Genomic DNA, 22,468 nt, shown 5'->3' with positions numbered 1-22,468 from the left:
TGGGTCATGAGAGGAGAGGAGACTGCTTGGAGATTATACAGTATACACTGGAGGGATCTGGGTGTTGAGATGAGAGTAGACTGCTGGGAGATTATACAGTATACACTGGAGGATTCTGGGTGATGAGCGGAGACTGCTGGGAGATTATACAGTATACACTGGAGGATTCTGGGTGATGAGCGGAGAGGAGACTGCTGGGAGATTATACAGTATACACTGGAGGATTCTGGGTGATGAGAGGAGACTGCTGGGAGATTATACAGTATACACTGGAGGATTCTGGGTGATGAGAGGAGACTGCTGGGAGATTATACAGTATACACTGGAAGATTCTGGGTGATGAGAGGAGACTGCTGGGAGATCATACAGTATACACTGGAGGATTCTGGGTGATGAGAGGAGACTGCTGGGAGATTATACAGTATACACTGGAGGATTCTGGGTGAGGAGAGGAGACTGCTGGGAGATTATACAGTATACACTGGAGGATTCTGGGTGATGAGAGGAGAGGAGACTGCTGGGAGATTATACAGTATACACTGGAGGATTCTGGGTGATGAGCGGAGACTGCTGGGAGATTATACAGTATACACTGGAGGATTCTGGGTGATGAGCGGAGAGGAGACTGCTGGGAGATTATACAGTATACACTGGAGGATTCTGGGTGATGAGAGGAGACTGCTGGGAGATTATACAGTATACACTGGAGGATTCTAGGTGATGAGAGGAGACTGCTGGGAGATTATACAGTATACACTGGAAGATTCTGGGTGATGAGAGGAGCCTGCTGGGAGATTATACAGTATTCACTGGAAGATTCTGGGTGATGAGCGGAGAGGAGACTGCTGGGAGATTATACAGTATACACTGGAGGATTCTGGGTGATGAGCGGAGAGGAGACTGCTGGGATATTATACAGTATACACTGGAGTATTCTGGGTGATGAGCGGAGACTGCTGGGAGATTATACAGTATACACTGGAGGATTCTAGGTGATGAGAGGAGACTGCTGGGAGATTATACAGTATACACTGGAAGATTCTGGGTGATGAGAGGAGCCTGCTGGGAGATTATACAGTATTCACTGGAAGATTCTGGGTGATGAGCGGAGAGGAGACTGCTGGGAGATTATACAGTATACACTGGAGGATTCTGGGTGATGAGAGTTTACTCCTGGGAGATTATACAGTATACACTGGAGGATTCTGGGTGATGTTGCTCTCGTTGGTTGTCAGGTTCCTCTCCGGTGTCAGGACGTCGCTCTCTATTTCTCCATGGAGGAGTGGGATTATGTAGAAGGACACTGGGATCAGTATAAGGACGTTGTAGTGGAGGAGCACCGGGATCTGTACTCGGATGTTGCGGTGGAGGAGCACCGGGATCTGTACTCGGATGTTGTGGTGGAGGAGCACCGGGATCTGTACTCGGACGTTGTAGTGGAGGAGCACCGGGATCTGTACTCGGACGTTGCGGTGGAGGAGCACCGGGATCTGTACTCGGATGTTGTGGTGGAGGAGCACCGGGATCTGTACTCGGACGTTGCGGTGGAGGAGCATCGGGATCTGTACTCGGACGTTGTGGTGGAGGAGCACCGGTTTCATACATCACCAGGTAAGCAGAAACGTGTGTATTATACATCATTACTGTGGGCACAGGCTGCACTGGGGTCTTGTCGGACCCTCTGTCTCTCCATGTACAGAGCATACACACAGGGGTACAATGCCCGGTGATGAAGAAGCTCTCCGTTTCAGCTCTTGTTCCGGTCTTACATCTGCAGTGTTCAATAATAAATAGAGACCAAGCTCAACTATGATAAATGGGTGCCAGGAACACAACGTACTAGGTAATATAAAATGAGGTTCCGGCACTCTCAATAAATGTAGAAAGTCAATGGTTGTGATTCAAAAAGTAGTTCCTTTAATAGATTCTCCAATGTATACTTGCCCATATAGTTGCCCAACGTTTCAACCCCACCGGGGTTTTCATCATGGGCTTCAGTTAAACTTGACACAAGAGCAAAGAAGTAAGCAGAAATATAAGAAAATTACGGAGAGTCATATAATAATTTTAAACAATGTGATACACATATCAAAGAAATATATATAGAGAGAGAGAGAGAGAGAGAGACGAAGAAAAAGGATAGGGAGGGGAAAGGGAAGAGGGGAAAAAAGGGGGGAGATTCAAAATGTGTCAAAAATCCTGTCAATAGTAGGAACTGTATAAAGGAATGGGATTGTGCATATACCTAAAAAATGGGTCCACCAGAGGAGGTAAAAGGGAAAGGACTGGGAACAGAAAAAAGGATAATAGAAATACCTAAATGGTAGAATCTTGTGGGTATCGAGTAGTAGGTCCTCAATTATAGCATAGAGTATTCCGGCAATAAATGCTGTTATAAATAGTGAAAAAGATGTAAACCTAAGGCCTTAATATAGTGTAGAGAACAGTATATAGAGGGTATACTGACCTATGAGAAATGTATCCAAATAGGAAAGTGCTCAGGGTGCTCTTACCCTTGGATATGATGTATGTGTACCTATTATGTAAAGGAAAAAATGAAAGCATGGTATAAGGGTAAATGAATTGAAGAGGTCCTGTAATGTAAGGACACGTACCTTTGCGTAGCTACTTGCTCCTGTTGCCGGTGGCTGTGTGGAGCTATGTGGGGTTGTCAGTGTTATGTTCTGCTACCAGAGCTAAGGAAAGAGAGGAAATCTGTCCCTACGATAGAACTCAGCTGAATCCCTATGATGTAACAGGGAACCTGATCCTGCGATCAGACCTGCTAAAGTCCTAAGCTAGTCTGTACGGAGACCTATAGATGTGGGGAAGGAATCCCTACAAGTACTAAGGACTGGGAGGAAAATGGGACACCTCCTAACAGAAATAGTAGCAGACAGACAAACAAACAAAATAAATAGAACACTGAGGTCCGTAGACCAAGCAAACTAACAGAGTTAGATACAGAGCACAGGCTAGCTAGAAAGTAGTTATACAATGAAGTCCAGCAAAGCCAGAAGGGCGGAGCAGGATTAAATAGGCCAACGAGGTCATGTGACCAGCAAAGGAAAAAACCTAAGAGCAAGGTTCTAACAGTACCCCCCCTTCTAAGAGGATCCTCCGGATCCCCTAGGACCAGGCTTATCAGGAAATCTCCTGTGAAACGCTCTGATAAGTCTGGACGCGGAAACATCATCTGACCTCACCCAAGAGTTATCCTCGGGTCCGAAACCTTTCCAGGCCACCAGATACTGCAAACTACCTCTATACCGTCTAGAGTTAAGGATGCGAGAAATTTCATATTCCCCGTCCTCCACCACCGGAGGAACAGAGGCAGTGGCGTCACCATCCGATACAACAGCTTTTTTTAACAGAGAGACATGAAATACCGGATTAATTCTCCAGGAGGTAGGAACCTCCAACCTAACAGCAGATTGGTTGACAACCTGAAGCACCTTAAAGGGCCCTACAAACTTGGGACCCAATTTCTTAGAAGGAATCCTCAACCGCAGATTCCTAGAGGACAACCAAACCATGTCACCAACAGCGAACAAAACCTCCTGTCGTTTCCTATCAAAGTAGTCTTTAGATTTTCTGTTGGCCTCCTGAAGATTACCACGCACATCCGTCCAAACTCTCTCCAAATCACCGGAAAAATTCTCCTCCTCAGGCACGGCAGATCCCAACTTGGAGAACGACCCAAACGACGGATGTCTCCCAGAACAACAAAAAAAAGGCGAACAACCAGCAGAAGAAGATGTATGATTGTTCAGAGCAAATTCAGCAAGTGGCAGAAACTCAGACCACCCCTCTTGATTGTCTGCCACAAAACAACGCAAGAACTGCTCAACATCCTGGTTTTTCCTTTCTGTCTGGCCATTAGATTCAGGATGATATCCGGACGAGAACGACAGATGAACTCCCAACCTGTCACAAAAGGCACGCCAAAAACGAGCCACGAACTGAGGACCCCTATCAGAAACAATGTCAGTAGGAACGCCATGAAGTCTGACAATTTCCTTGACAAAGGCCTTAGCGAGAGTTTTAGCGCAGGGCAGTTTGACGAAGGGAACCAAGTGACACATCTTGCTAAAACGGTCCACGACCACCCAGATGACAGTAAAACCCTCAGAGGGGGGAAGGTCAGTTATAAAGTCCATAGCCCAATGTGTCCAAGGAGCACTGGGAACCTCCAAAGGACAAAGCAACCCCACAGCAGGAGTATGTGAGGACTTAGATCTAGCACATATAGTACATTGACGCACCCACTTAATGACTTCCTTCTGCCATCCAGGCCACCAAAAACTGCGACCCACCAGTCTCTTGGTCTCAGAGATTCCGGGATGACCTGCCAACTGAGATTCGTGACACTCAACAAACAAATCTCTCCTAAAGGTCCCAGGCACAAACAACCTCCCATGAGGAGTGTTAGATGGGGCATTCTCCTGTGCTTTAAGAATCTCATCTTCCAAAACGGAGTCCAAAGCAGCTATCACAACACCTTCTTGTAAAATGTTCTCCTCTTTCTCAGCACCGACTATGGGAGAAAAACTGCGAGACAAGGCATCCGCCTTAACATTCTTAGTACCAGGGATGTAAGTAACGGAGAAATTAAACCGCGAGAAAAACAGTGCCCACCTAGCCTGACGGGCATTCAGGCGCTTGGCAGCATCAAGATATATCAGATTTTTATGATCCGTAAGAACCTGAACGGGAAATTCCGCACCTTCCAAGAAGTGGCGCCAGTGTTCAAATGCGAGTTTAATAGCCAATAATTCCCGATTACCAATATCGTAATTCAGTTCAGTCTCCGAAAATTTTTTTGAAAAAAAGGCACAGGGATGTAATCCATCCCCGTTATCCTGAGACAATACTGCGCCAACCCCTACCGAAGAAGCATCAACCTTAACCAAAAACGGCTTAGTCACATCAGGCTGCATAAGGATGGGAGCAGAGGTGAACCTCTCCTTGAGATACACAAAAGCTTCAATGGCCTCAGAAGACCACTGAACAGCATCAGCACCTTTCCTGGTGAGATCGGTCAGAGGTTTGACAATACTAGAAAAAATTTTTATGAATTTTCTGTAATAATTGGTGAAACCTAAAAACCTCTGTATCGATTTCAAACCAATAGGCCTAGGCCATTCCTGTACAGCTTGAACTTTAACCGGGTCCATCTCAAAACCTTCGCTGGAGATAATGTAACCCAAAAAACTAATTCTCTGTACAGCGAACTCACATTTCTCCAGCTTAGCAAAAAGCGAATTGTCCATTAACAATTGTAATACCTCACGTACGCTCCGCCAATGAGACTTCAGATCCGGCGAATAAATCAAAATGTCATCCAAATACACAACCACAATTTTGCCGATCAAAGGTCTAAGGATGTCATTAATAAGATTCTGAAAAAATGCAGGAGCATTAGTAAGACCAAAAGGCATAACCAGATTCTCAAAATGACCCACAGGAGTGTTAAAAGCAGTCTTCCATTCGTCACCCTCCTTCATGCGCAACAGATTGTATGCCCCCTTAAGGTCAATTTTAGAGAACCACTTGGCCCCCATTAACTGGTTAAACAGATCAGGAATCAATGGCAGTGGGTAAGGATTGCGTACAGTAATTTTGTTAATCTCACGAAAATCCAGACAAGGACGTAAACCGCCGTCCTTTTTTTTTACAAAAAAAAATCCAACCGCCACAGGAGACTTAGAGGGCCTAATGTGACCGGCGGCCAAACTTGTCTGTATGTATTCCTCCAAAGCCTTCCTCTCAGGAATAGTAAGGTTAAATAAACGACTTTTAGGAAGAGTCGCTCCAGGGACAAATTCAATAGAACAATCATAGTCTCTATGGGGAGGCAAAACCTGCGATTCCTTCTCAGAAAAAACTCTCCAAAAATCCTGAATAGGAACAGGCAATTCTCCCCTATCCAAAGCTGCAATACGCCCGTTACAACACTTGTCATAACATTTATGGCTCCAGGATTTAATTTCATTGGTAGACCAATCCAGTACAGGATTGTGAAATTTTAACCAGGGCAATCCCAATATTACTGGAGAAGGCAAGTTATTCAAAACTACCAAATCCAATTTCTCATGGTGAACACCATTAATAGTGAGAGGAAATTCACAGACCTTGAGAGTAATATTCTTCAAAGGGGAGCCATCCACAGAAACCACAGCATTGGGGGATGATAAAGGTTCGGGTTTTAAATTGAGTCTTTCCAAGAATCCCCCATCAATTACATTCAGAGTAGATCCACAATCAACAAACACCCGAAATTCCATTAATTTTTCCTGAGCAATCGTGGAAGCAGCTAAAAATACACCCTTGGAATTTAAACAGGCAATACGGGCATGACTGACCATTTTTTTTTCTTTCTTCATACGAAGCTCACAGCCTTTAATCAAATGACCAGATTTTCCGCAATAGAAACACAAGCCTTCAGAAAATCGACGGTCTTTTTCTTGAGAGCGAGGTGCCACCGATCCAATCTCCATCGATTCACCACTGTTAGTACACACATTCTCATAACCAGAAACTGACATAGCAGAGGATTTGCTCTCATTAACCCTTGCACGCAGTCTCCTATCCACCCGTATAGCTAATTGCATAGCCTGTTGCAAATCTTCAGGTGTAGGATAAGCAATTAGCAGGTATTTAACCCTTTCATTGAGCCCAGCAAGAAATAGACTTTTCAGAGCAGAATCGTTCCACCCTGTTTGAGTAGACCAACGACGGAAATGAGTACAATATTTTTCCACATTACCTGATCCCTGTCTCAAACGTCTTAACTCAGTCTCAGCTGATGCGACACGGTCAGGATCATCATATAATAGTCCCAAAGCAGAAAAAAAACTATCCACTGATCTGAAGCATGTATCACTAGGTTGCAAAGAAAAGGCCCACTCCTGAGGCTCTTTGCGCAAAAGTGACATTATGAACCCTATGCGCTGGGATTCATCCCCAGAGGACTTGGGTCTCAAACGAAAATACAATAAGCAAGCATTTTTAAATGAAAAAAATTCTCGGTGTTCACCAAAAAATAAATCCGGCAAACATACCTTAGGCTCCAAGAAATGTGCTCCAGGACAGTTACTCACGTGCTGACGGAGCTCGGCCACCTCCAGAGAGAGTCCCTGCAGGCGATGAGCCAAATCCTGAACCGACACCATGATGGAACAGAAAAATCTTTCCTTAGAGAATTTGCAGGCTGGACTTACTGTTCTGTTCTGCTACCAGAGCTAAGGAAAGAGAGGAAATCTGTCCCTACGATAGAACTCAGCTGAATCCCTACGATGTAACAGGGAACCTGATCCTGCGATCAGACCTGCTAAAGTCCTAAGCTAGTCTGTACGGAGACCTATAGATGTGGGGAAGGAATCCCTACAAGTACTAAGGACTGGGAGGAAAATGGGACACCTCCTAACAGAAATAGTAGCAGACAGACAAACAAACAAAATAAATAGAACACTGAGGTCCGTAGACCAAACAAACTAACAGAGTTAGATACAGAGCACAGGCTAGCTAGAAAGTAGTTATACGATGAAGTCCAGCAAAGCCAGAAGGGCGGAGCAGGATTAAATAGGCCAACGAGGTCATGTGACCAGCAAAGGAAAAAACCTAAGAGCAAGGTTCTAACAGTCAGGATTAAATAGCGGTGCGGTGTGCGTGCACTTCCGGTTTCCGGATTGCAGTTACGCAATATCCGGTATCGTGGAACACATCACCGCGCATGCGCGGGGTACGTTCATACAGGCTGTATCTCAAAGTGGAACGCAGATGGTGCGTTCCACCGTGGGATATATGTGTGATAGCGTTCCGTTACATAGGGGGCTGACTAACCACACAGTATGGTTATATATAAGAGATAGTGTGTGGGAAAAAAAGGGGAAGGGGGGAAAAAAGGGGGGAAAAAGGGGGGGGGTCGAAAAAGAAAGAAGAAAAAGAGGAAATTGTGGAATACATTCAATGTTTTGCAGACATATAGAACATATATTATAGTGGAGGCATATAGGTATCATATCACCATTGATAACATAAGAAGGATGCATCTTGTCTATATATGCAGAGTCTGAAACAAGATAAATATGTCAAAAACATATAACATGGTAATGGATAACGGTAAATTCCATTAATATTGTAAACACCTATGGAGAGACATTAGAATAACAATTATGTAAGCTGTTGCTTCAGATATGGATCTCGTATTCTCTATTCAGACCACGAGGTTCTAGAGTCTTTAGAGTAAAAATCCAAAAGGCCTCTCTATCCTTGAGTCTCTGGATCCTATTGCCCCCCCCCTACCCGGTGGAACATGATCAATGACCTGAAAGCGGAGCTGTGCAATGGAACGGTGATGAGTGAGAAAATGATTGGGGATATGTAATAAATTATATTTACAACGAATGGTTGACTTATGCTTGCTGATGCGGTCCCGGATATGCTGGGTGGTTTCCCCAACATATCCCAGACCGCACGGGCATTTAATCAGATATATGACAAAGGAGGATTCGCATGTAAAGTACCCCTTGATGGGGAATCTCTTGCCTGACAAGGGATGGGTGAACGAGTTGCCCCGTGTCATGTTAGAACATTGCCGGCACCCTAAGCATGGGAAGTTACCCAAGCGACGTGTTGTCAGCGTCATCTGGCTTATTTTTGTCTGGAAGCTACCAATGTCGGCTCTCACCAACCTGTCTCTCAAATTGGATGGTCTCTTATTGCATACCATGACTGGCTGTTGGAAGTCCATAATACTCGGATAGGATCTGCTGAGTATTGGCCAGTGGGTCCTGAGGATGTCACGGATCAGCGTCTGATATGGGTGATAGGTGTTTACAAAGATCATCCGATTTGTCATAGGTTTATGTTGTCGCGGGTCAAGTGGTGGAAAGGCTATGGAAGATGGATATCCCCTATTCATGAATTTATGTCCCATTTCAACGTGACGTCTGGTCCGTAGTGATGGATCCGACATTATTCTCCCAACACTAGTGTGTTGTGAGATGGGAAGGGAATTTTTAACGTGTCGTGGATGGCAGCTGGTGTAATGTAACAGGCTGTTACGATCTGTTGGTTTGACAAACAAATCGGTTGTAAAGTGTCCACTGTCATCCATGATAACTGTAACATCTAGAAAATTGATTCGGCATTTGTCATGGTTTAGTGTAAAGGAAATCTGTGGTGTATAATTATTCAGATAGGTGACAAATTCCTTCAGTTCATTTTCATTCTTGTCCCAGATGATGAAAACGTCATCGATATAACGTTTCCATATCCGGATGCCAGAAGATGTGTCAGTAGCTAATGGTACATATTGTTCCTCAAAATGTGCCATAAAGATGTTAGCATAGGGAGGAGCCATATTAGACCCCATGGCTGTCCCTCTTTTCTGCAAATAGAATTTGTCCCCAAACAGAAAAAAATTATTATGTAAAATTATGTCTGATAAATCTATGCAAAGGTCCTTGCGTGACTGCGGGTAATCACTGTATTTATCTAAGAACCATCTAAGTGCCTCAAGGCCAAGATCATGGTCAATAGATGTGTATAGACTATTTACATCTAGTGTGGCTAGAATGGATCCTGGAGGAATGGAACCCACATGGTGAAGACGTGACAAAAAATCAGATGAGTAATTGATGTATGATGGAATGACCGGTAGGAGTGGTGTCAGGATTTTTTCTACTGTTTTGGCAAGTGGAGATAATAATGAGTCGGTAGATGCCACTATCGGACTTCCCGGGGGAAACTGTAGATTTTTATGAATTTTTGGAAGCGTGTAGAACACTGACACAACGGGATGTGTATTAATCAAATAGTCAGATAATTTTTGATCAATGATGCCCTGGCTGGATAGTGATTCTACCTTTCTATGAATCAGCTGGCTAATTTGGGATGTGGGATTGTGAGGGACCATAGTATACGCCACTGGATCATTGAGCTGTCCTTCAATTTCCCTGACATAGTATGAGCGATCCATGACCACTATAGCACCCCCTTTGTCTGCTGGTTTGATTATAATTTGGTTATTTCTGGATAGTGATCTTAGGCATTGTTTTTCCCCCTTAGTAACATTCATCCGTAGGGGAAATTCATTGTTAAATACTTCAGTCATGAGTGTTTCAATGTCCCTTTTGACCAGTGTAATGTATGTTTCAACTGGATGGTATGTTTTAGGAGAAATGAATCGTGAGGGTATCCTAAGTCCTAGTTCTTTTAGTGAGAGTTGTTCATTTACCTGTTGGGTAGGGGGGTGGTCAGATCGGTCATCGCTAGTAGAGAAATGAACTCTAAGTCTCAGATTGCGGAAAAAACGTCTTAGTTCGAGGTCTAAGGTAAATGGGTCGAAGGACGGGGTAGGGCAAAAGGATAATCCCCTCTGTAATAGTCCGGTCTCTGTGGGGGTGAGAACCTGTGAAGAGATGTTGTAGACAAGGGTGTCGGGCCTACCTGTGATCGGAGGGTCATTCTCTTGGGCTGCACCTGTGTGGGAACAGGAGGTGGTACAGTAGTTAGAAACCTGTTGGATTCTACGGACTGACCCCCTATTGCCCCGCCACGTTTGGCGCGTCGGGGTTGTCGTGTCCCAAATAAACGTCTTGGGCGTGGGGGCATATACTCGCAGTCGCTGCCGGAGGACGAATAGAAACGAGGGCCGTATGTAGTTTGGCCGGATCGCCATCTATATACCTGGCCTGATTGATAGTCCTCCTCGTCCCTTTTAAATATGGATATCTTACGGTCTTGTAATGTTTTTTTGTAGGTGACCAAAATATCAGTGGTTCTCTTTTTGAGACTCTCGAACTGTTCAGTAGGCGTAGTGTTAGCCAACTGGTCCTCTAGGGAGATAATCCTACCTTCGAGTTCAATTATCTCTTTTTGTATAGATTCAATAGTGAGCAAAATAAGGTCCATGGAACATTTGTTGAGAATGCTCTCAAATTTGTTGCAAAATTCGATGTTGTCAGCAAATAGGGTGGGTTGAAGGTTGACTCTGAGTCCTCTAGGAATCCGTTTGACATGATGATATTCGGCAAGAGTAGAGAGATGAAGATCAAGAGCAACTAATTTCTTTCTTTCTTTTGTCTCTGGTTTTGTTGTCTTTTGTGGAAGAGTGAAGGAAGGTGTTCCTATCAATCTTAGACAGGATAGCTGCAGTTTCTTCGTCGTTATATGCAAATGTATTGAACGACATGAGGGTATAACTAGGAGCCTTGGTGCAAAACAAACTCAAGATTCAATAATAAATAGAGACCAAGCTCAACTATGATAAATGGGTGCCAGGAACACAACGTACTAGGTAATATAAAATGAGGTTCCGGCACTCTCAATAAATGTAGAGAGTCAATGGTTGTGATTCAAAAAGTAGTTCCTTTAATAGATTCTCCAGTGGATAATTGCCCATATAGTTGCCCAACGTTTCAACCCCACCGGGGTTTTCATCAGGGGCTTCAGTTAAACTTGACACAAGAGCAAAGAAGTAAGCAGAAATATAAGAAAATTACGGAGAGTCATATAATAATTTTAAACAATGTGATACACATATCAAAGAAATATATATAGAGAGAGAGAGAGAGAGAGAGACGAAGAAAAAGGATAGGGAGGGGAAAGGGAAGAGGGGAAAAAAGGGGGGAGATTCAAAATGTGTCAAAAATCCTGTCAATAGTAGGAACTGTATAAAGGAATGGGATTGTGCATATACCAAAAAAATGGGTCCACCAGAGGAGGTAAAAGGGAAAGGACTGGGAACAGAAAAAAGGATAATAGAAATACCTAAATGGTAGAATCTTGTGGGTATCGAGTAGTAGGTCCTCATTTATAGCATGGAGTATTCCGGCAATAAATGCTGTTATAAATAGTGAAAAAGATGTAAACCTAAGGCCTTAATATAGTGTAGGGAACAGTATATAGAGGGTATACTGACCTATGAGAAATGTATCCAATTAGGAAAGTGCTCAGGGTGGTGTTACCCTTGGATATGATGTATGTGTACCTATTATGTAAAGGAAAAAATGAAAGCATGGTATAAGGGTAAATGAATTGAAGAGGTCCTGTAATGTAAGGACAAAAATAAGAAAATTACGGAGAGTCATATAATAATTTTAAACAATGTGATACACATATCAAAGAAATATATACAGTACAGGCCAAAAGTTTGGACACACCTTCTCATTTAAAGATTTTTCTGTATTTTCATGACTATGAAAATTGTACATTCACACTGAAGGCATCAAAACTATGAATAATGGGTGGTCGTAAATGGTTTCACATCCAGCTGGATGAATGTCTCAAGTGGGGTACCACAGGGCTCCGTCCTGGGACCTGTATTGTTCAACATCTTTATCAATGATTTAGATGAAGGAATTGAGGGTAAACTGATTAAATTTGCTGATGACACAAAGCTAGGAGGGATAGCTAATACCAGAGAAGAGAGAGAGAGGATTCAAAAAGACCTAAATAACCTGGAGCAGTGGGCAGCAACCACAGAATGGTTTATAACAGGGAAAAATGCAAAGTACTACATCTGGGCAATAAAAATGAAAAAAGCATATACAGAATGGGAGGAATAGAGCTAAGCAACAGTACATGTGAAAAAGACTTAGGTATACTAATAGATCATAGACTGAACATGAGTCAACAGTGTGATGCAGCAGCAAAAAAGGCAAATACAATTCTGGGATGTAGTAACAGAAGCATACAGTCTAGATCACGTGAAGTCATTATCGGTCTTTACTCCTCTTTGGTCAGACCTCATCTGGAATACTGTGTACAGTTTTGGGCACCACATTTTAAAAAAGACATCGACAAACTGGAGCAAGTTCAGAGAAGAGCGACCAGAATGGTGACTGGTCTGCAAACCATGTCCTATGAGGAACGGTTGCAGGATTTGGGAATGTTTAGCTTGCAAAAAAGAAGAATGAGAGGAGACTTAATAGCTGTCTACAAATATGTCAAGGGCTGTCACATTGTAGAAGGATCATCTTTATTCTCATTTGCACAAGGAAAGACTAGAAGCAATGGGATGAAACTAAATGGGAGGAGACACAGATTAGATATTAGAAAAAACTTTTTGACAGTTAGGGTGATTAAAGAGTGGAACAGGCTGCCACGAGAGGTGGTGAGTTCCCCTTCAATGGACGTCTTCAAAGAGAGGCTGGACAGAAATCTGTCTGAGATGATTTAGTGAATCCTGCTTTGAGCAGGGGGTTGGACCAGATGACCCAGGAGGTCCCTTCCAACTCTACCATTCTATGATTCTATGAATTACCACATGTGGAATTATATACTTAACAAAAAAGTGTGAAACAACTGAAAATATGTCTTATATTCTAGGTTCTTCAAAGTAGCCACCTTTTGCTTTGATGACTGCTTTGCACACTCTTGGCATTCTCTTGATGAGCTTCAAGAGGTAGTCACCGGAAATGGTCTTCCAACAATCTTGAAGGAGTTCCCAGAGATGCTTAGCACTTGTTGGCCCTTTTGCCTTCACTCTGCGGTCCAGCTCACCCCAAACCATCTCGATTGGGTTCAGGTCTGGTGACTGTGGAGGCCAGGTCATCTGGCGTAGCCCCCCATCACTCTCCTTCTTTGTCAAATAGACCTTACACAGCCTGGAGGTGTGTTTGGGGTCATTGTCCTGTTGAAAAATAAATGATGGTCCAACTAAACGCAAACCGGATGGAATAGCATGCCGCTGCAAGATGCTGTGGTAGCCATGCTGGTTCAGTATGCCTTCAATTTTGAATAAATCCCCAACAGTGTCACCAGCAAAGCACCCCCACACCATCACACCTCCTCCTCCATGCTTCACGGTGGGAACCAGGCATGTAGAGTCCATCCGTTCACCTTTTCTGCATCGCACAAAGACACGGTGGTTGGAACCAAAGATCTCAAATTTGAACTCATCAGACCAAAGCACAGATTTTCACTGGTCTAATGTCCATTCCTTGTGTTCTTTAGCCCAAACAAGTCTCTTCTGCTTGTTGCCTGTCCTTAGCAGTGGTTTCCTAGCAGCTATTTTACCATGAAGGCCTGCTGCACAAAGTCTCCTCTTAACAGTTGTTGTAGAGATGTGTCTGCTGCTAGAACTCTGTGTGGCATTGACCTGGTCTCTAATCTGAGCTGCTGTTAACCTGCGATTTCTGAGGCTGGTGACTCGGATAAACTTATCCTCAGAAGCAGAGGTGACTCTTGGTCTTCCTTTCCTGGGGCGGTCCTCATGTGAGCCAGTTTCTTTGTAGCGCTTGATGTTTTTTGCAACTGCACTTGGGGACACTTTCAAAGTTTGCCCAATTTTTCGGACTGACTGACCTTCATTTCTTAAAGTAATGATGGCCACATGTGAAATTATATACTTAACAAAAAGTGTGAAACAGCTGAAAATATGTCTTATATTCTAGGTTCTTCAAAGTAGCCACCTTTTGCTTTGAAGACTGCTTTGAACACTCTTGGCATTCTCTTGATGAGCTTCAAGAGGTAGTCACTGGAAATGGTCTTCAAACAATCTTGAAGGAGTTCCCAGAGATGCTTAGCACTTGTTGGCCCTTTTGCCTTCACTCTGCGGTCCAGTTCACCCCAAACCATCTCGATTGGGTTCAGGTCTGGTGACTGTGGAGACCAGGTCATCTGGTGTAGCACCCCATCACTCTCCTTCTTGGTCAAATAGCCCTTACACAGCCTGGAGGTGTGTTTGGGGTCATTGTCCTGTTTAAAAATAAATGATGGTCCAACTAAACGCAAACCGGATGGAATAGCATGCCGCTGCAAGATGCTGTGGTAGCCATGCTGGTTCAGTATGCCTTGAATTTTGAATAAATCCCCAACAGTGTCACCAGCAAAACACCCCCACACCATCACACCTCCTCCTCCATGCTTCACGGTGGGAACCAGGCATGTAGAGTCCATCCGTTCACCTATTCTGTGTCGCACAAAGACACGGCGGTTGGAACCAAAGATCTCAAATTTGGACTCATCAGACCAAAGCACAGATTTCCACTGGTCTAATGTCCATTCCTTGTGTTCTTTAGCCCAAACTTGTCTGTTCTCCTTGTTGCCTGTCCTTAGCAGTGGTTTCCTAGCAGCTATTTTACCATGAAGGCCTGCTGCACAAAGTCTCCTCTTAACAGTTGTTGTAGAGATGTGTCTGCTGCTAGAACTCTGTGTGGCATTGTCCTGGTCTCTAATCTGAGCTGCTGTTAACCTGCGATTTCTGAAGCTGGTGACTCGGATAATCTTATCCTCAGAAGCAGAGGTGACTCTTGGTCTTCCTTTCCTGGGGCGGTCCTCATGTGAGCCAGTTTCTTTGTCGCGCTTGATGGTTTTTGCAACTGCACTTGGGGACACTTTCAAAGTTTGCCCAATTTTTCGCACTGACTGACCTTCATTTCTTAAAGTAATAATGGCCACTCGTTTTTCTTTACTTAGCTGCTTTTTTCTTGCCATATTACTAATTCTAACAGTCTATTCAGTAGGACTATCAGCTGTGTATACACCAGACTTCTGCACAACACAACTGATGGTCCCAACCCCATTTATAAGGCAAGAAATCCCACTTATTAAACCTGTCAGGGCACACCTGTGAAGTGAAGACCATTTCCGGTGACTACCTCTTGAAGCTCATCAAGAGAATGCCAAGAGTGTGCAAAGCAGTCATCAAAGCAAAAGGTGGCTACTTTGAAGAACCTAGAATATAAGACATATTTTCAGTTGTTTCACACTTTTTTGTTAAGTATCTAATTCCACAAGTGTTAAATCATAGTTTTGATGCCTTCAGTGTGAATGTACAATTTTCATAGTCATGAAAATACAGAAAAATCTTTAAATGAGAAGGTGTGTCCAAACTTTTGGTCTGTACTGTATATATATATATATATATACAGATTAGAGACCAGGTCAATGCCACACAGAGTTCTAGCAACAGACACATCTCTACAACAACTGTTAAGAGGAGACTTTGTGCAGCAGGCCTTCATGGTAAAATAGCTGTTAGGAAACCACTGCTAAGGACAGGCAACAAGCAGAAGAGACTTGTTTGGGCTAAAGAACACAAGGAATGGACATTAGACCAGTGGAAATCTGTGCTTTGGTCTGATGAGTCCAAATTTGAGATCTTTGGTTCCAACCACCGTGTCTTTGTGCAACGCAGAAAAGGTGAACGGATGGACTCTACATGCCTGGTTCCCACCGTGAAGCATGGAGGAGGAGGTGTGATGGTGTGGTCGTGCTTTGCTGGTGACACTGTTGGGAATTTATTCAAAATTGAAGGCATACTGAACCAGCATGGCTACCACAGCATCTTGCAGCGGCATGCTATTCCATCCGGTTTGCGTTTAGTTGGACCATCATTTATTTTTCAACAGGACAATGACCCCAAACACACCTCCAGGCTGTGTAAGGGCTATTTGACCAAGCAGGAGAGTGATGGGGTGCTACGCCAGATGACCTGGCCTCCACAGTCACCAGACCTGAACCCAATCGAGATGGTTTGGGGTGAGCTGGACCGCAGAGTGAAGGCAAAAGGGCCAACAAGTGCTAAGCATCTCTGGGAACTCCTTCAAGATGGTTGGAAGACCATTTCCGGTGACTACCTCTTGAAGCTCATCAAGAGAATGCCAAGATTGTGCAAAGCAGTCATCAAAGCAAAAGGTGGCTACTTTGAAGAACATAGAATATAAGACATATTTTCAGTAGTTTCACACTTTTTTGTTAAGTATATAATTTCACATGTGGTAATTCATAGTTTTGATGCCTTCAGTGTGAATGTACAATTTTCATAGTTATGAAAATTCAGAAAAATCTTTAAATGAGAAGGTGTGTCCAAACTTTTGGTCTGTATATATATATATATATTTCTTTGATATGTGTATCGCATTGTTTAAAATTATTATATGACTCTCCGTAATTTTCTTATATTTGTACTTACTTCTTTGCTCTTGTGTCAAGTTTAACTGAAGCCCCTGATGAAAACCCCGGTGGGGCTGAAACGTTGAGCAACTATATGTGCAACTATACATTGGAGAATCTATTAAAGGAACTACTTTTTTGAATCACAACCATTGACTCTCTACATTTATTGAGAGTGCCGGAACCTCATTTTATATTACATCTACAGTGTGTCAGACGTGTCTTTATTGGCGTCGCCCGTCTCTTTATGTGGCAGAATGTGAACAGACAAGTAACCTTTAAAAGCAGAATAACTTGTGTGTCTCTCCCTGACTGGACCACTAGTTCTGTCTTCTTCTGGGACATGAAGCCTGGATCAGTGGACCTCTAGTCAGGTTGCTCTCCTGTTTATCCTCCTCATTCATCCAAAAAATGGAGCTACAAAGTCATAGTCCCAATATAACTATAGAAACGTATTCACCCCTACACCGAGAAAATGAGCATTACGGGCAGCTCAGGCTTCAGCTTCTACGTGAGGTCATAGATGGAGAAAAAGAGAATGATTTCATGGCCGAGTAGCAGTGTAAGGAGGAACTTCATGTCTGTTAGAGGGTCATCTAGATACTACTTCCATCACCTCATGTAACAATCTCTTGTCCGGCTGTTTCCTACAGATGGACTCGGTGTAAGAAATCCCCCGGAGAGATGTCCGGCTCCTCTGTATTCCCAGGACTGTCCGGAGAGTCACCAGGTAGATGAAGCTGCACCTCCTCCACATCCATATGGGGGCATCCTCAGATATTTGGGTGCTTCTTCTGATGATGTCTGTTGTATTGTACTGAGCTGTTGTATTGTACTGAGCTGTTGTATTGTACTGAGCTGTAATATATGTGACATCAGGGTGGAGATCTGACTGATATTAAAGTGGAGGATGAAGAAGAGCAGATGATGGACGATCAGCCGTGTATGAGGGATGTGAAGGAGGAGAGACCAGGAGATGATACCGCAGGTATGTAATAATGGGGTCACCAGTGTCTTCAGGTGAAGCTCCACCTTACAGCTACATGATAGTTTGGTAATTGCCATACATTACTACTCTCCTCTTCCCTGGGTGGGGGGAGGGAATAGACTGAGGGAGGATTGAGGAGCGCAGACAAATTATGTGGCCTCGGCATCTTCAACTTCAGAAGTAATCCAGGGAACGGGGCCAGCTAGGGCGCCTCTAGCGTTAGGGACAGGGAAGGCGCTCCTGGTCTCGGAATACCCGACAACAGAGTTGTTACATTAGCTTTGGCCGAAACCGTTTTCTGATCCGTCATGGATCCTATCTCAGTTCTGACAGGGTAACTGCAGCAACTCAGCCTGGATGTGACAGATCTATGCACTGTCATGTTGCAGCACCCTAACACATCAGTTTTGGGGACTGTGACTCCCAGGCACACATCAGTGGAGCCCAAAATCGTTTTGCCTGACAGGTTCTCTGGGGGTCTGACATGTGTTCAGGGAGGCCTGTAAGCTGTACTTCAGGTTACATCCTACCTCCTCAGGAAGTGGGGATAATAATCTCGCTCTTCCAGGGTGACCCTCAAGCCTGGGCATTTTCTCTCCCATCAGACTCCCAGTTGCTCCAGACGGTGGAGGAATTTTTTTTCTAGCACTGGGTCATATTTACAATGACCCTGACCTGGTTGAGTCCACGCTACGTCAGCTTTAATCAGATCGTAGTAGCAAAATGGTTTTCTAAACTGGATCGCAGGGGAGCTTATAATCTCATTCGTATTAAAGAGGGGGATGAATGGAAAACAGCCTTCAATACACCTGAGGGACATTATGAGAACCTTGTGATGCCATTTGACTAATGCTCCCTCTGTCTTTCAGCATTTTGTAAATTACATCTTTAGTCACTTGATAGGTAGATTTGTTGTGATCTGTTTTTATGACATTTTCATTTATTCGCCTGACCTCGAGTCACATCTGGTACATGTCAGGCAGGTCCTTCAGATACTCAGACTATAAATTATTTGTCAAACCAAAGAAATGTATGTTCTTGGCTAAGAACATCCCTTTTCTGGATTATTTTTTTTATCGTTCACTGGTTTTCACATGGATCCGGCGTAAGTCTGGGTGGTACTGCATTGGGATTGTCCTGAGGACCTAAAGACCTTACAAAAGTTTTTGGGTTTCACCAACTAATACCAAAAGTTCATCAAAAATTTTTCGGTAGTGGCCAAACCTCTGACTGATCTGACCAGGAAAGGGACCGGACTTGTCCAGTTCAGCCAGGGAGGCATTCAGTACCTCGAAGGAGTGTTTTGCATCTGTCATGCAGCCTGACATTTCTCAGCCATTTATTGTAGAAGTCGACGCGTCTGAAGTGGAGGTGGGGGGCTGTTTTGTCGCAGGGTGTGTCTCCTGGTAAATGGCGTCCATGTGCATACCTTTCTAAAAAACTGTCACCTGCTGAAATTATGACATTGGTAACAGGGAACTCTGACAATCAAGTGGTCTTTTGAAGAGTGGCGTCATTTTCTGGAGGGGGCCGTTCATCCAGTTACGGTAATCATGGATCACTTTGGATGGCGTTTTGCACTCGTTTGGAGATCTATCTGTCATTCTCCTCAGCATTTCACCCACAGTCTAATGGGCAAACTGAATGTGTTAATCAGAATCTTAAGACTTATCTTAGGTGTTTTGTGTCTAAGAATCAGGAGGATTTGGTTACTTACTTACCTCTAGCTAAATAATCGTTGTCATGAATCTACTGGTAAGTCCTCGTTCTTCGAGGGCCTATGGGTTTCATCTAAAGTTCAGCTCATTTAGTGGGAATCGTTCTTCAGGAACACACGAAGAGGAACAGTTTTCATCTGCAATTATGTCTGTGTGGCAAGGGATTTTTAATAGCTTGAGGAAGATGTGGTCCAAAGATAAGAAAGTTGCTGATCGGAGACGTGTGGTGAGTCCAGACCTGTGTGTTGGTGATTTGGTGCGGTTGTCTTCAAGAAACATTAGGTTGAAGGTTCCCTCTTGGAAACTGGGTCCTAGGTTCATTGATCTTCATAAGATTGTGGCTGTCATCAATCCCGTAGCATTCTCCCTAGCTTTGCCACCCACCTTTTAAGATTCATAATGTATTTCATAGGTCTCTACTTAAAAAATATGTTGCATCCTTTGTACCATCACCTCTACCGCCTTCTACGGTCATTGTGGATGGAAATTTGGAATTTCAAATAGCTAAGATCATTGATTCTGTTTTAGTTTGTTGGTCACTTCAGTATCTGGTACAATGAAAGGGTTATGGTCCTGAGGAGAGGTTGTCTTTGCTAGCATCTGACGGCCATGTTAATCCGGTCTTTTCACTCGGCACATCCTGATTAATCTGGTTCTGAGGTTCCGGAGGCCTCTCGTAGAAGACGGTATTTTCCTTTATCCCTGTTTATATTACCTTGTTAGTCTGGTTGCTGTACTGCCATACTCTACGACTTCCCTCTTCGCTGGGTGGGGGAGGGAACAGACTGAGACCTTTATTATTCAGTAAACCATGATTTTCTCTGTATGGTGGAGTGAGTCATATATCCCAAGTGTTCTTCAAAGTGGAATCTGTGAAAACATGTAAGAAGATAATATGTGAAAGAAAACTTATAGTGAAAAGTTAGTAAATAACACAATTAAAATATTAATCCTGTATATTATCCATTTTCTCATATAAACGTATGCAATTTAAAATCTACGTTAAGCCCGTTTGGTTTCAGAGATTCCAATCCGTAGATCCATTCTCTTTCTTTTTAAGTAATTTCTCTTGATTTCCACCAGTCCTCAGGGGCGGAACATAATCTACAATATAAAATTTAAGATCTTTTTCTCTGTGACCCAACTCGACAAAATGCTTAGGAATCGGTCGGTCCGGCCCCCGGTTTTTGATTGTATACCGATGGTGGTTAATTCTATAATGAAATGTCTGCTTTGGGACCACTAATCTTTGTGAATTTATGAATTTGAGAATAATATTGTATATTTTGAATAATATATGGGGTGTGTGACTCTATTTAAGTAATCTATTTATGATAACCTTATGATTGTTAAGTGAATGATATAGATTGGGTGGACCCACGGTGAATATGGTGCTGTAGTTGTCGGTTGTCCACTGCACATGCGTGAATGCGCGGTGTGCGTCGGATATCTGCGCCAGCGTTGGTATACAGATTAGCAATTATCCACCGGAAAATGGCGCCTATGTGCTACAAATGGAGCCACGCATGCGCAACAGCGAGGGAGAGGTGGTTCCTTATGTTGGTTTGAGACATGCGCATTTCAACTTCTGGGACGCCGGGGACGGCGTGGGATTATGCCCCCAAGTGTATATGCTGCTAATGGTGGGGGGGAGTCTTACTGATTATTAGTAGTATGATAAATTATGCACATGTGGCAATTTTGCATTAATTGAACTAGAATATGGATATGTGGTGATTGTTATGAAAGGTAAAATGTATTTGAGACTTTATATGAAATACAGCACAAATATATTGCACAATGCACTTCAATATATAAATACATTTTCATAAAATGTACAGTAGACATATACAACTTCTAATTGATTGGAAAAACCTATTTATATAATTGTACAATGATTACACGCAGAGCGATCTATTATATAGAGTCATTACACGCAGAGCGATCTATTATATAGAGTCATTACAGAGGGATCTATTATATAGAGTCATTACACACAGAGGGATCTATTATATAGAGTCATTACACACAGAGGGATCTATTATATAGAGTCATTACCACAGAGGGATCTATTATATAGAGTCATTACACACAGAGGGATCTATTATATAGAGTCATTACACACAGAGGGATCTATTATATAGAGTCATTACACACAGAGCGATCTATTATATAGAGTCATTACAGAGGGATCCATTATATAGAGTCATTACACACAGAGGGGTCTATTATATAGAGTCATTACACACAGAGGGATCTATTATATAGAGTCATTACACACAGAGTGATCTATTATATAGAGTCATTACAGAGTGATCTATTATATAGAGTCATTACAGAGGGATCTATTATATAGAGTCATTACACACAGAGCGATCTATTATATAGAGTCATTACACACAGAGCGATCTATTATATAGAGTCATTACATACAGAGGGATCTATTATATAGAGTCATTACACACAGAGGGATCTATTATATAGAGTCATTACACACAGAGCGATCTATTATATAGTCATTACAGACAGAGGGATCTATTATATAGAGTCATTACACACAGAGGGATCTATTATATAGAGTCATTACACACAGAGGGATCTATTATATAGAGTCATTACACACAGAGGGATCTATTATATAGAGTCATTACACACAGAGGGATCTATTATATAGAGTCATTACACACAGAGGGATCTATTATATAGAGTCATTACACACAGAGGGATCTATTATAAAGAGTCATTACACACAGAGTGATCTATTATATAGAGTCATTACAGAGTGATCTATTATATAGAGTCATTACAGAGGGATCTATTATATAGAGTCATTACATACAGAGGGATCTATTAT

General features: G+C 43.0%; 1 protein-coding gene across 1 annotated transcript in view; it reads left to right on the top strand.

The window, feature by feature from the left end:
- LOC141258701 (uncharacterized) overlaps positions 1-22,468 on the top strand; it is a 177,717-nt gene that overhangs the window by 64,587 nt on the left and 90,662 nt on the right. Inside the window, exons 3-5 of the mRNA XM_073673721.1 lie at positions 1,236-1,611; positions 17,562-17,638; positions 17,788-17,896. Of these exons, the coding sequence (XP_073529822.1) occupies positions 1,236-1,611; positions 17,562-17,638; positions 17,788-17,896 (562 nt within the window). The remainder of the gene's footprint in view (positions 1-1,235; positions 1,612-17,561; positions 17,639-17,787; positions 17,897-22,468) is intronic.

Source organism: Phyllobates terribilis, unplaced genomic scaffold, assembly GCF_046119375.1.
Source record: "Phyllobates terribilis strain yellow unplaced genomic scaffold, ASM4611937v1 Scaffold_3__8_contigs__length_932513732, whole genome shotgun sequence".
Lineage (NCBI taxonomy): Eukaryota > Metazoa > Chordata > Amphibia > Anura > Dendrobatidae > Phyllobates > Phyllobates terribilis.
The sequence above is the reverse complement of the archived record's forward strand: the minus strand, read 5'-3'. Positions and strand labels throughout refer to the sequence as shown.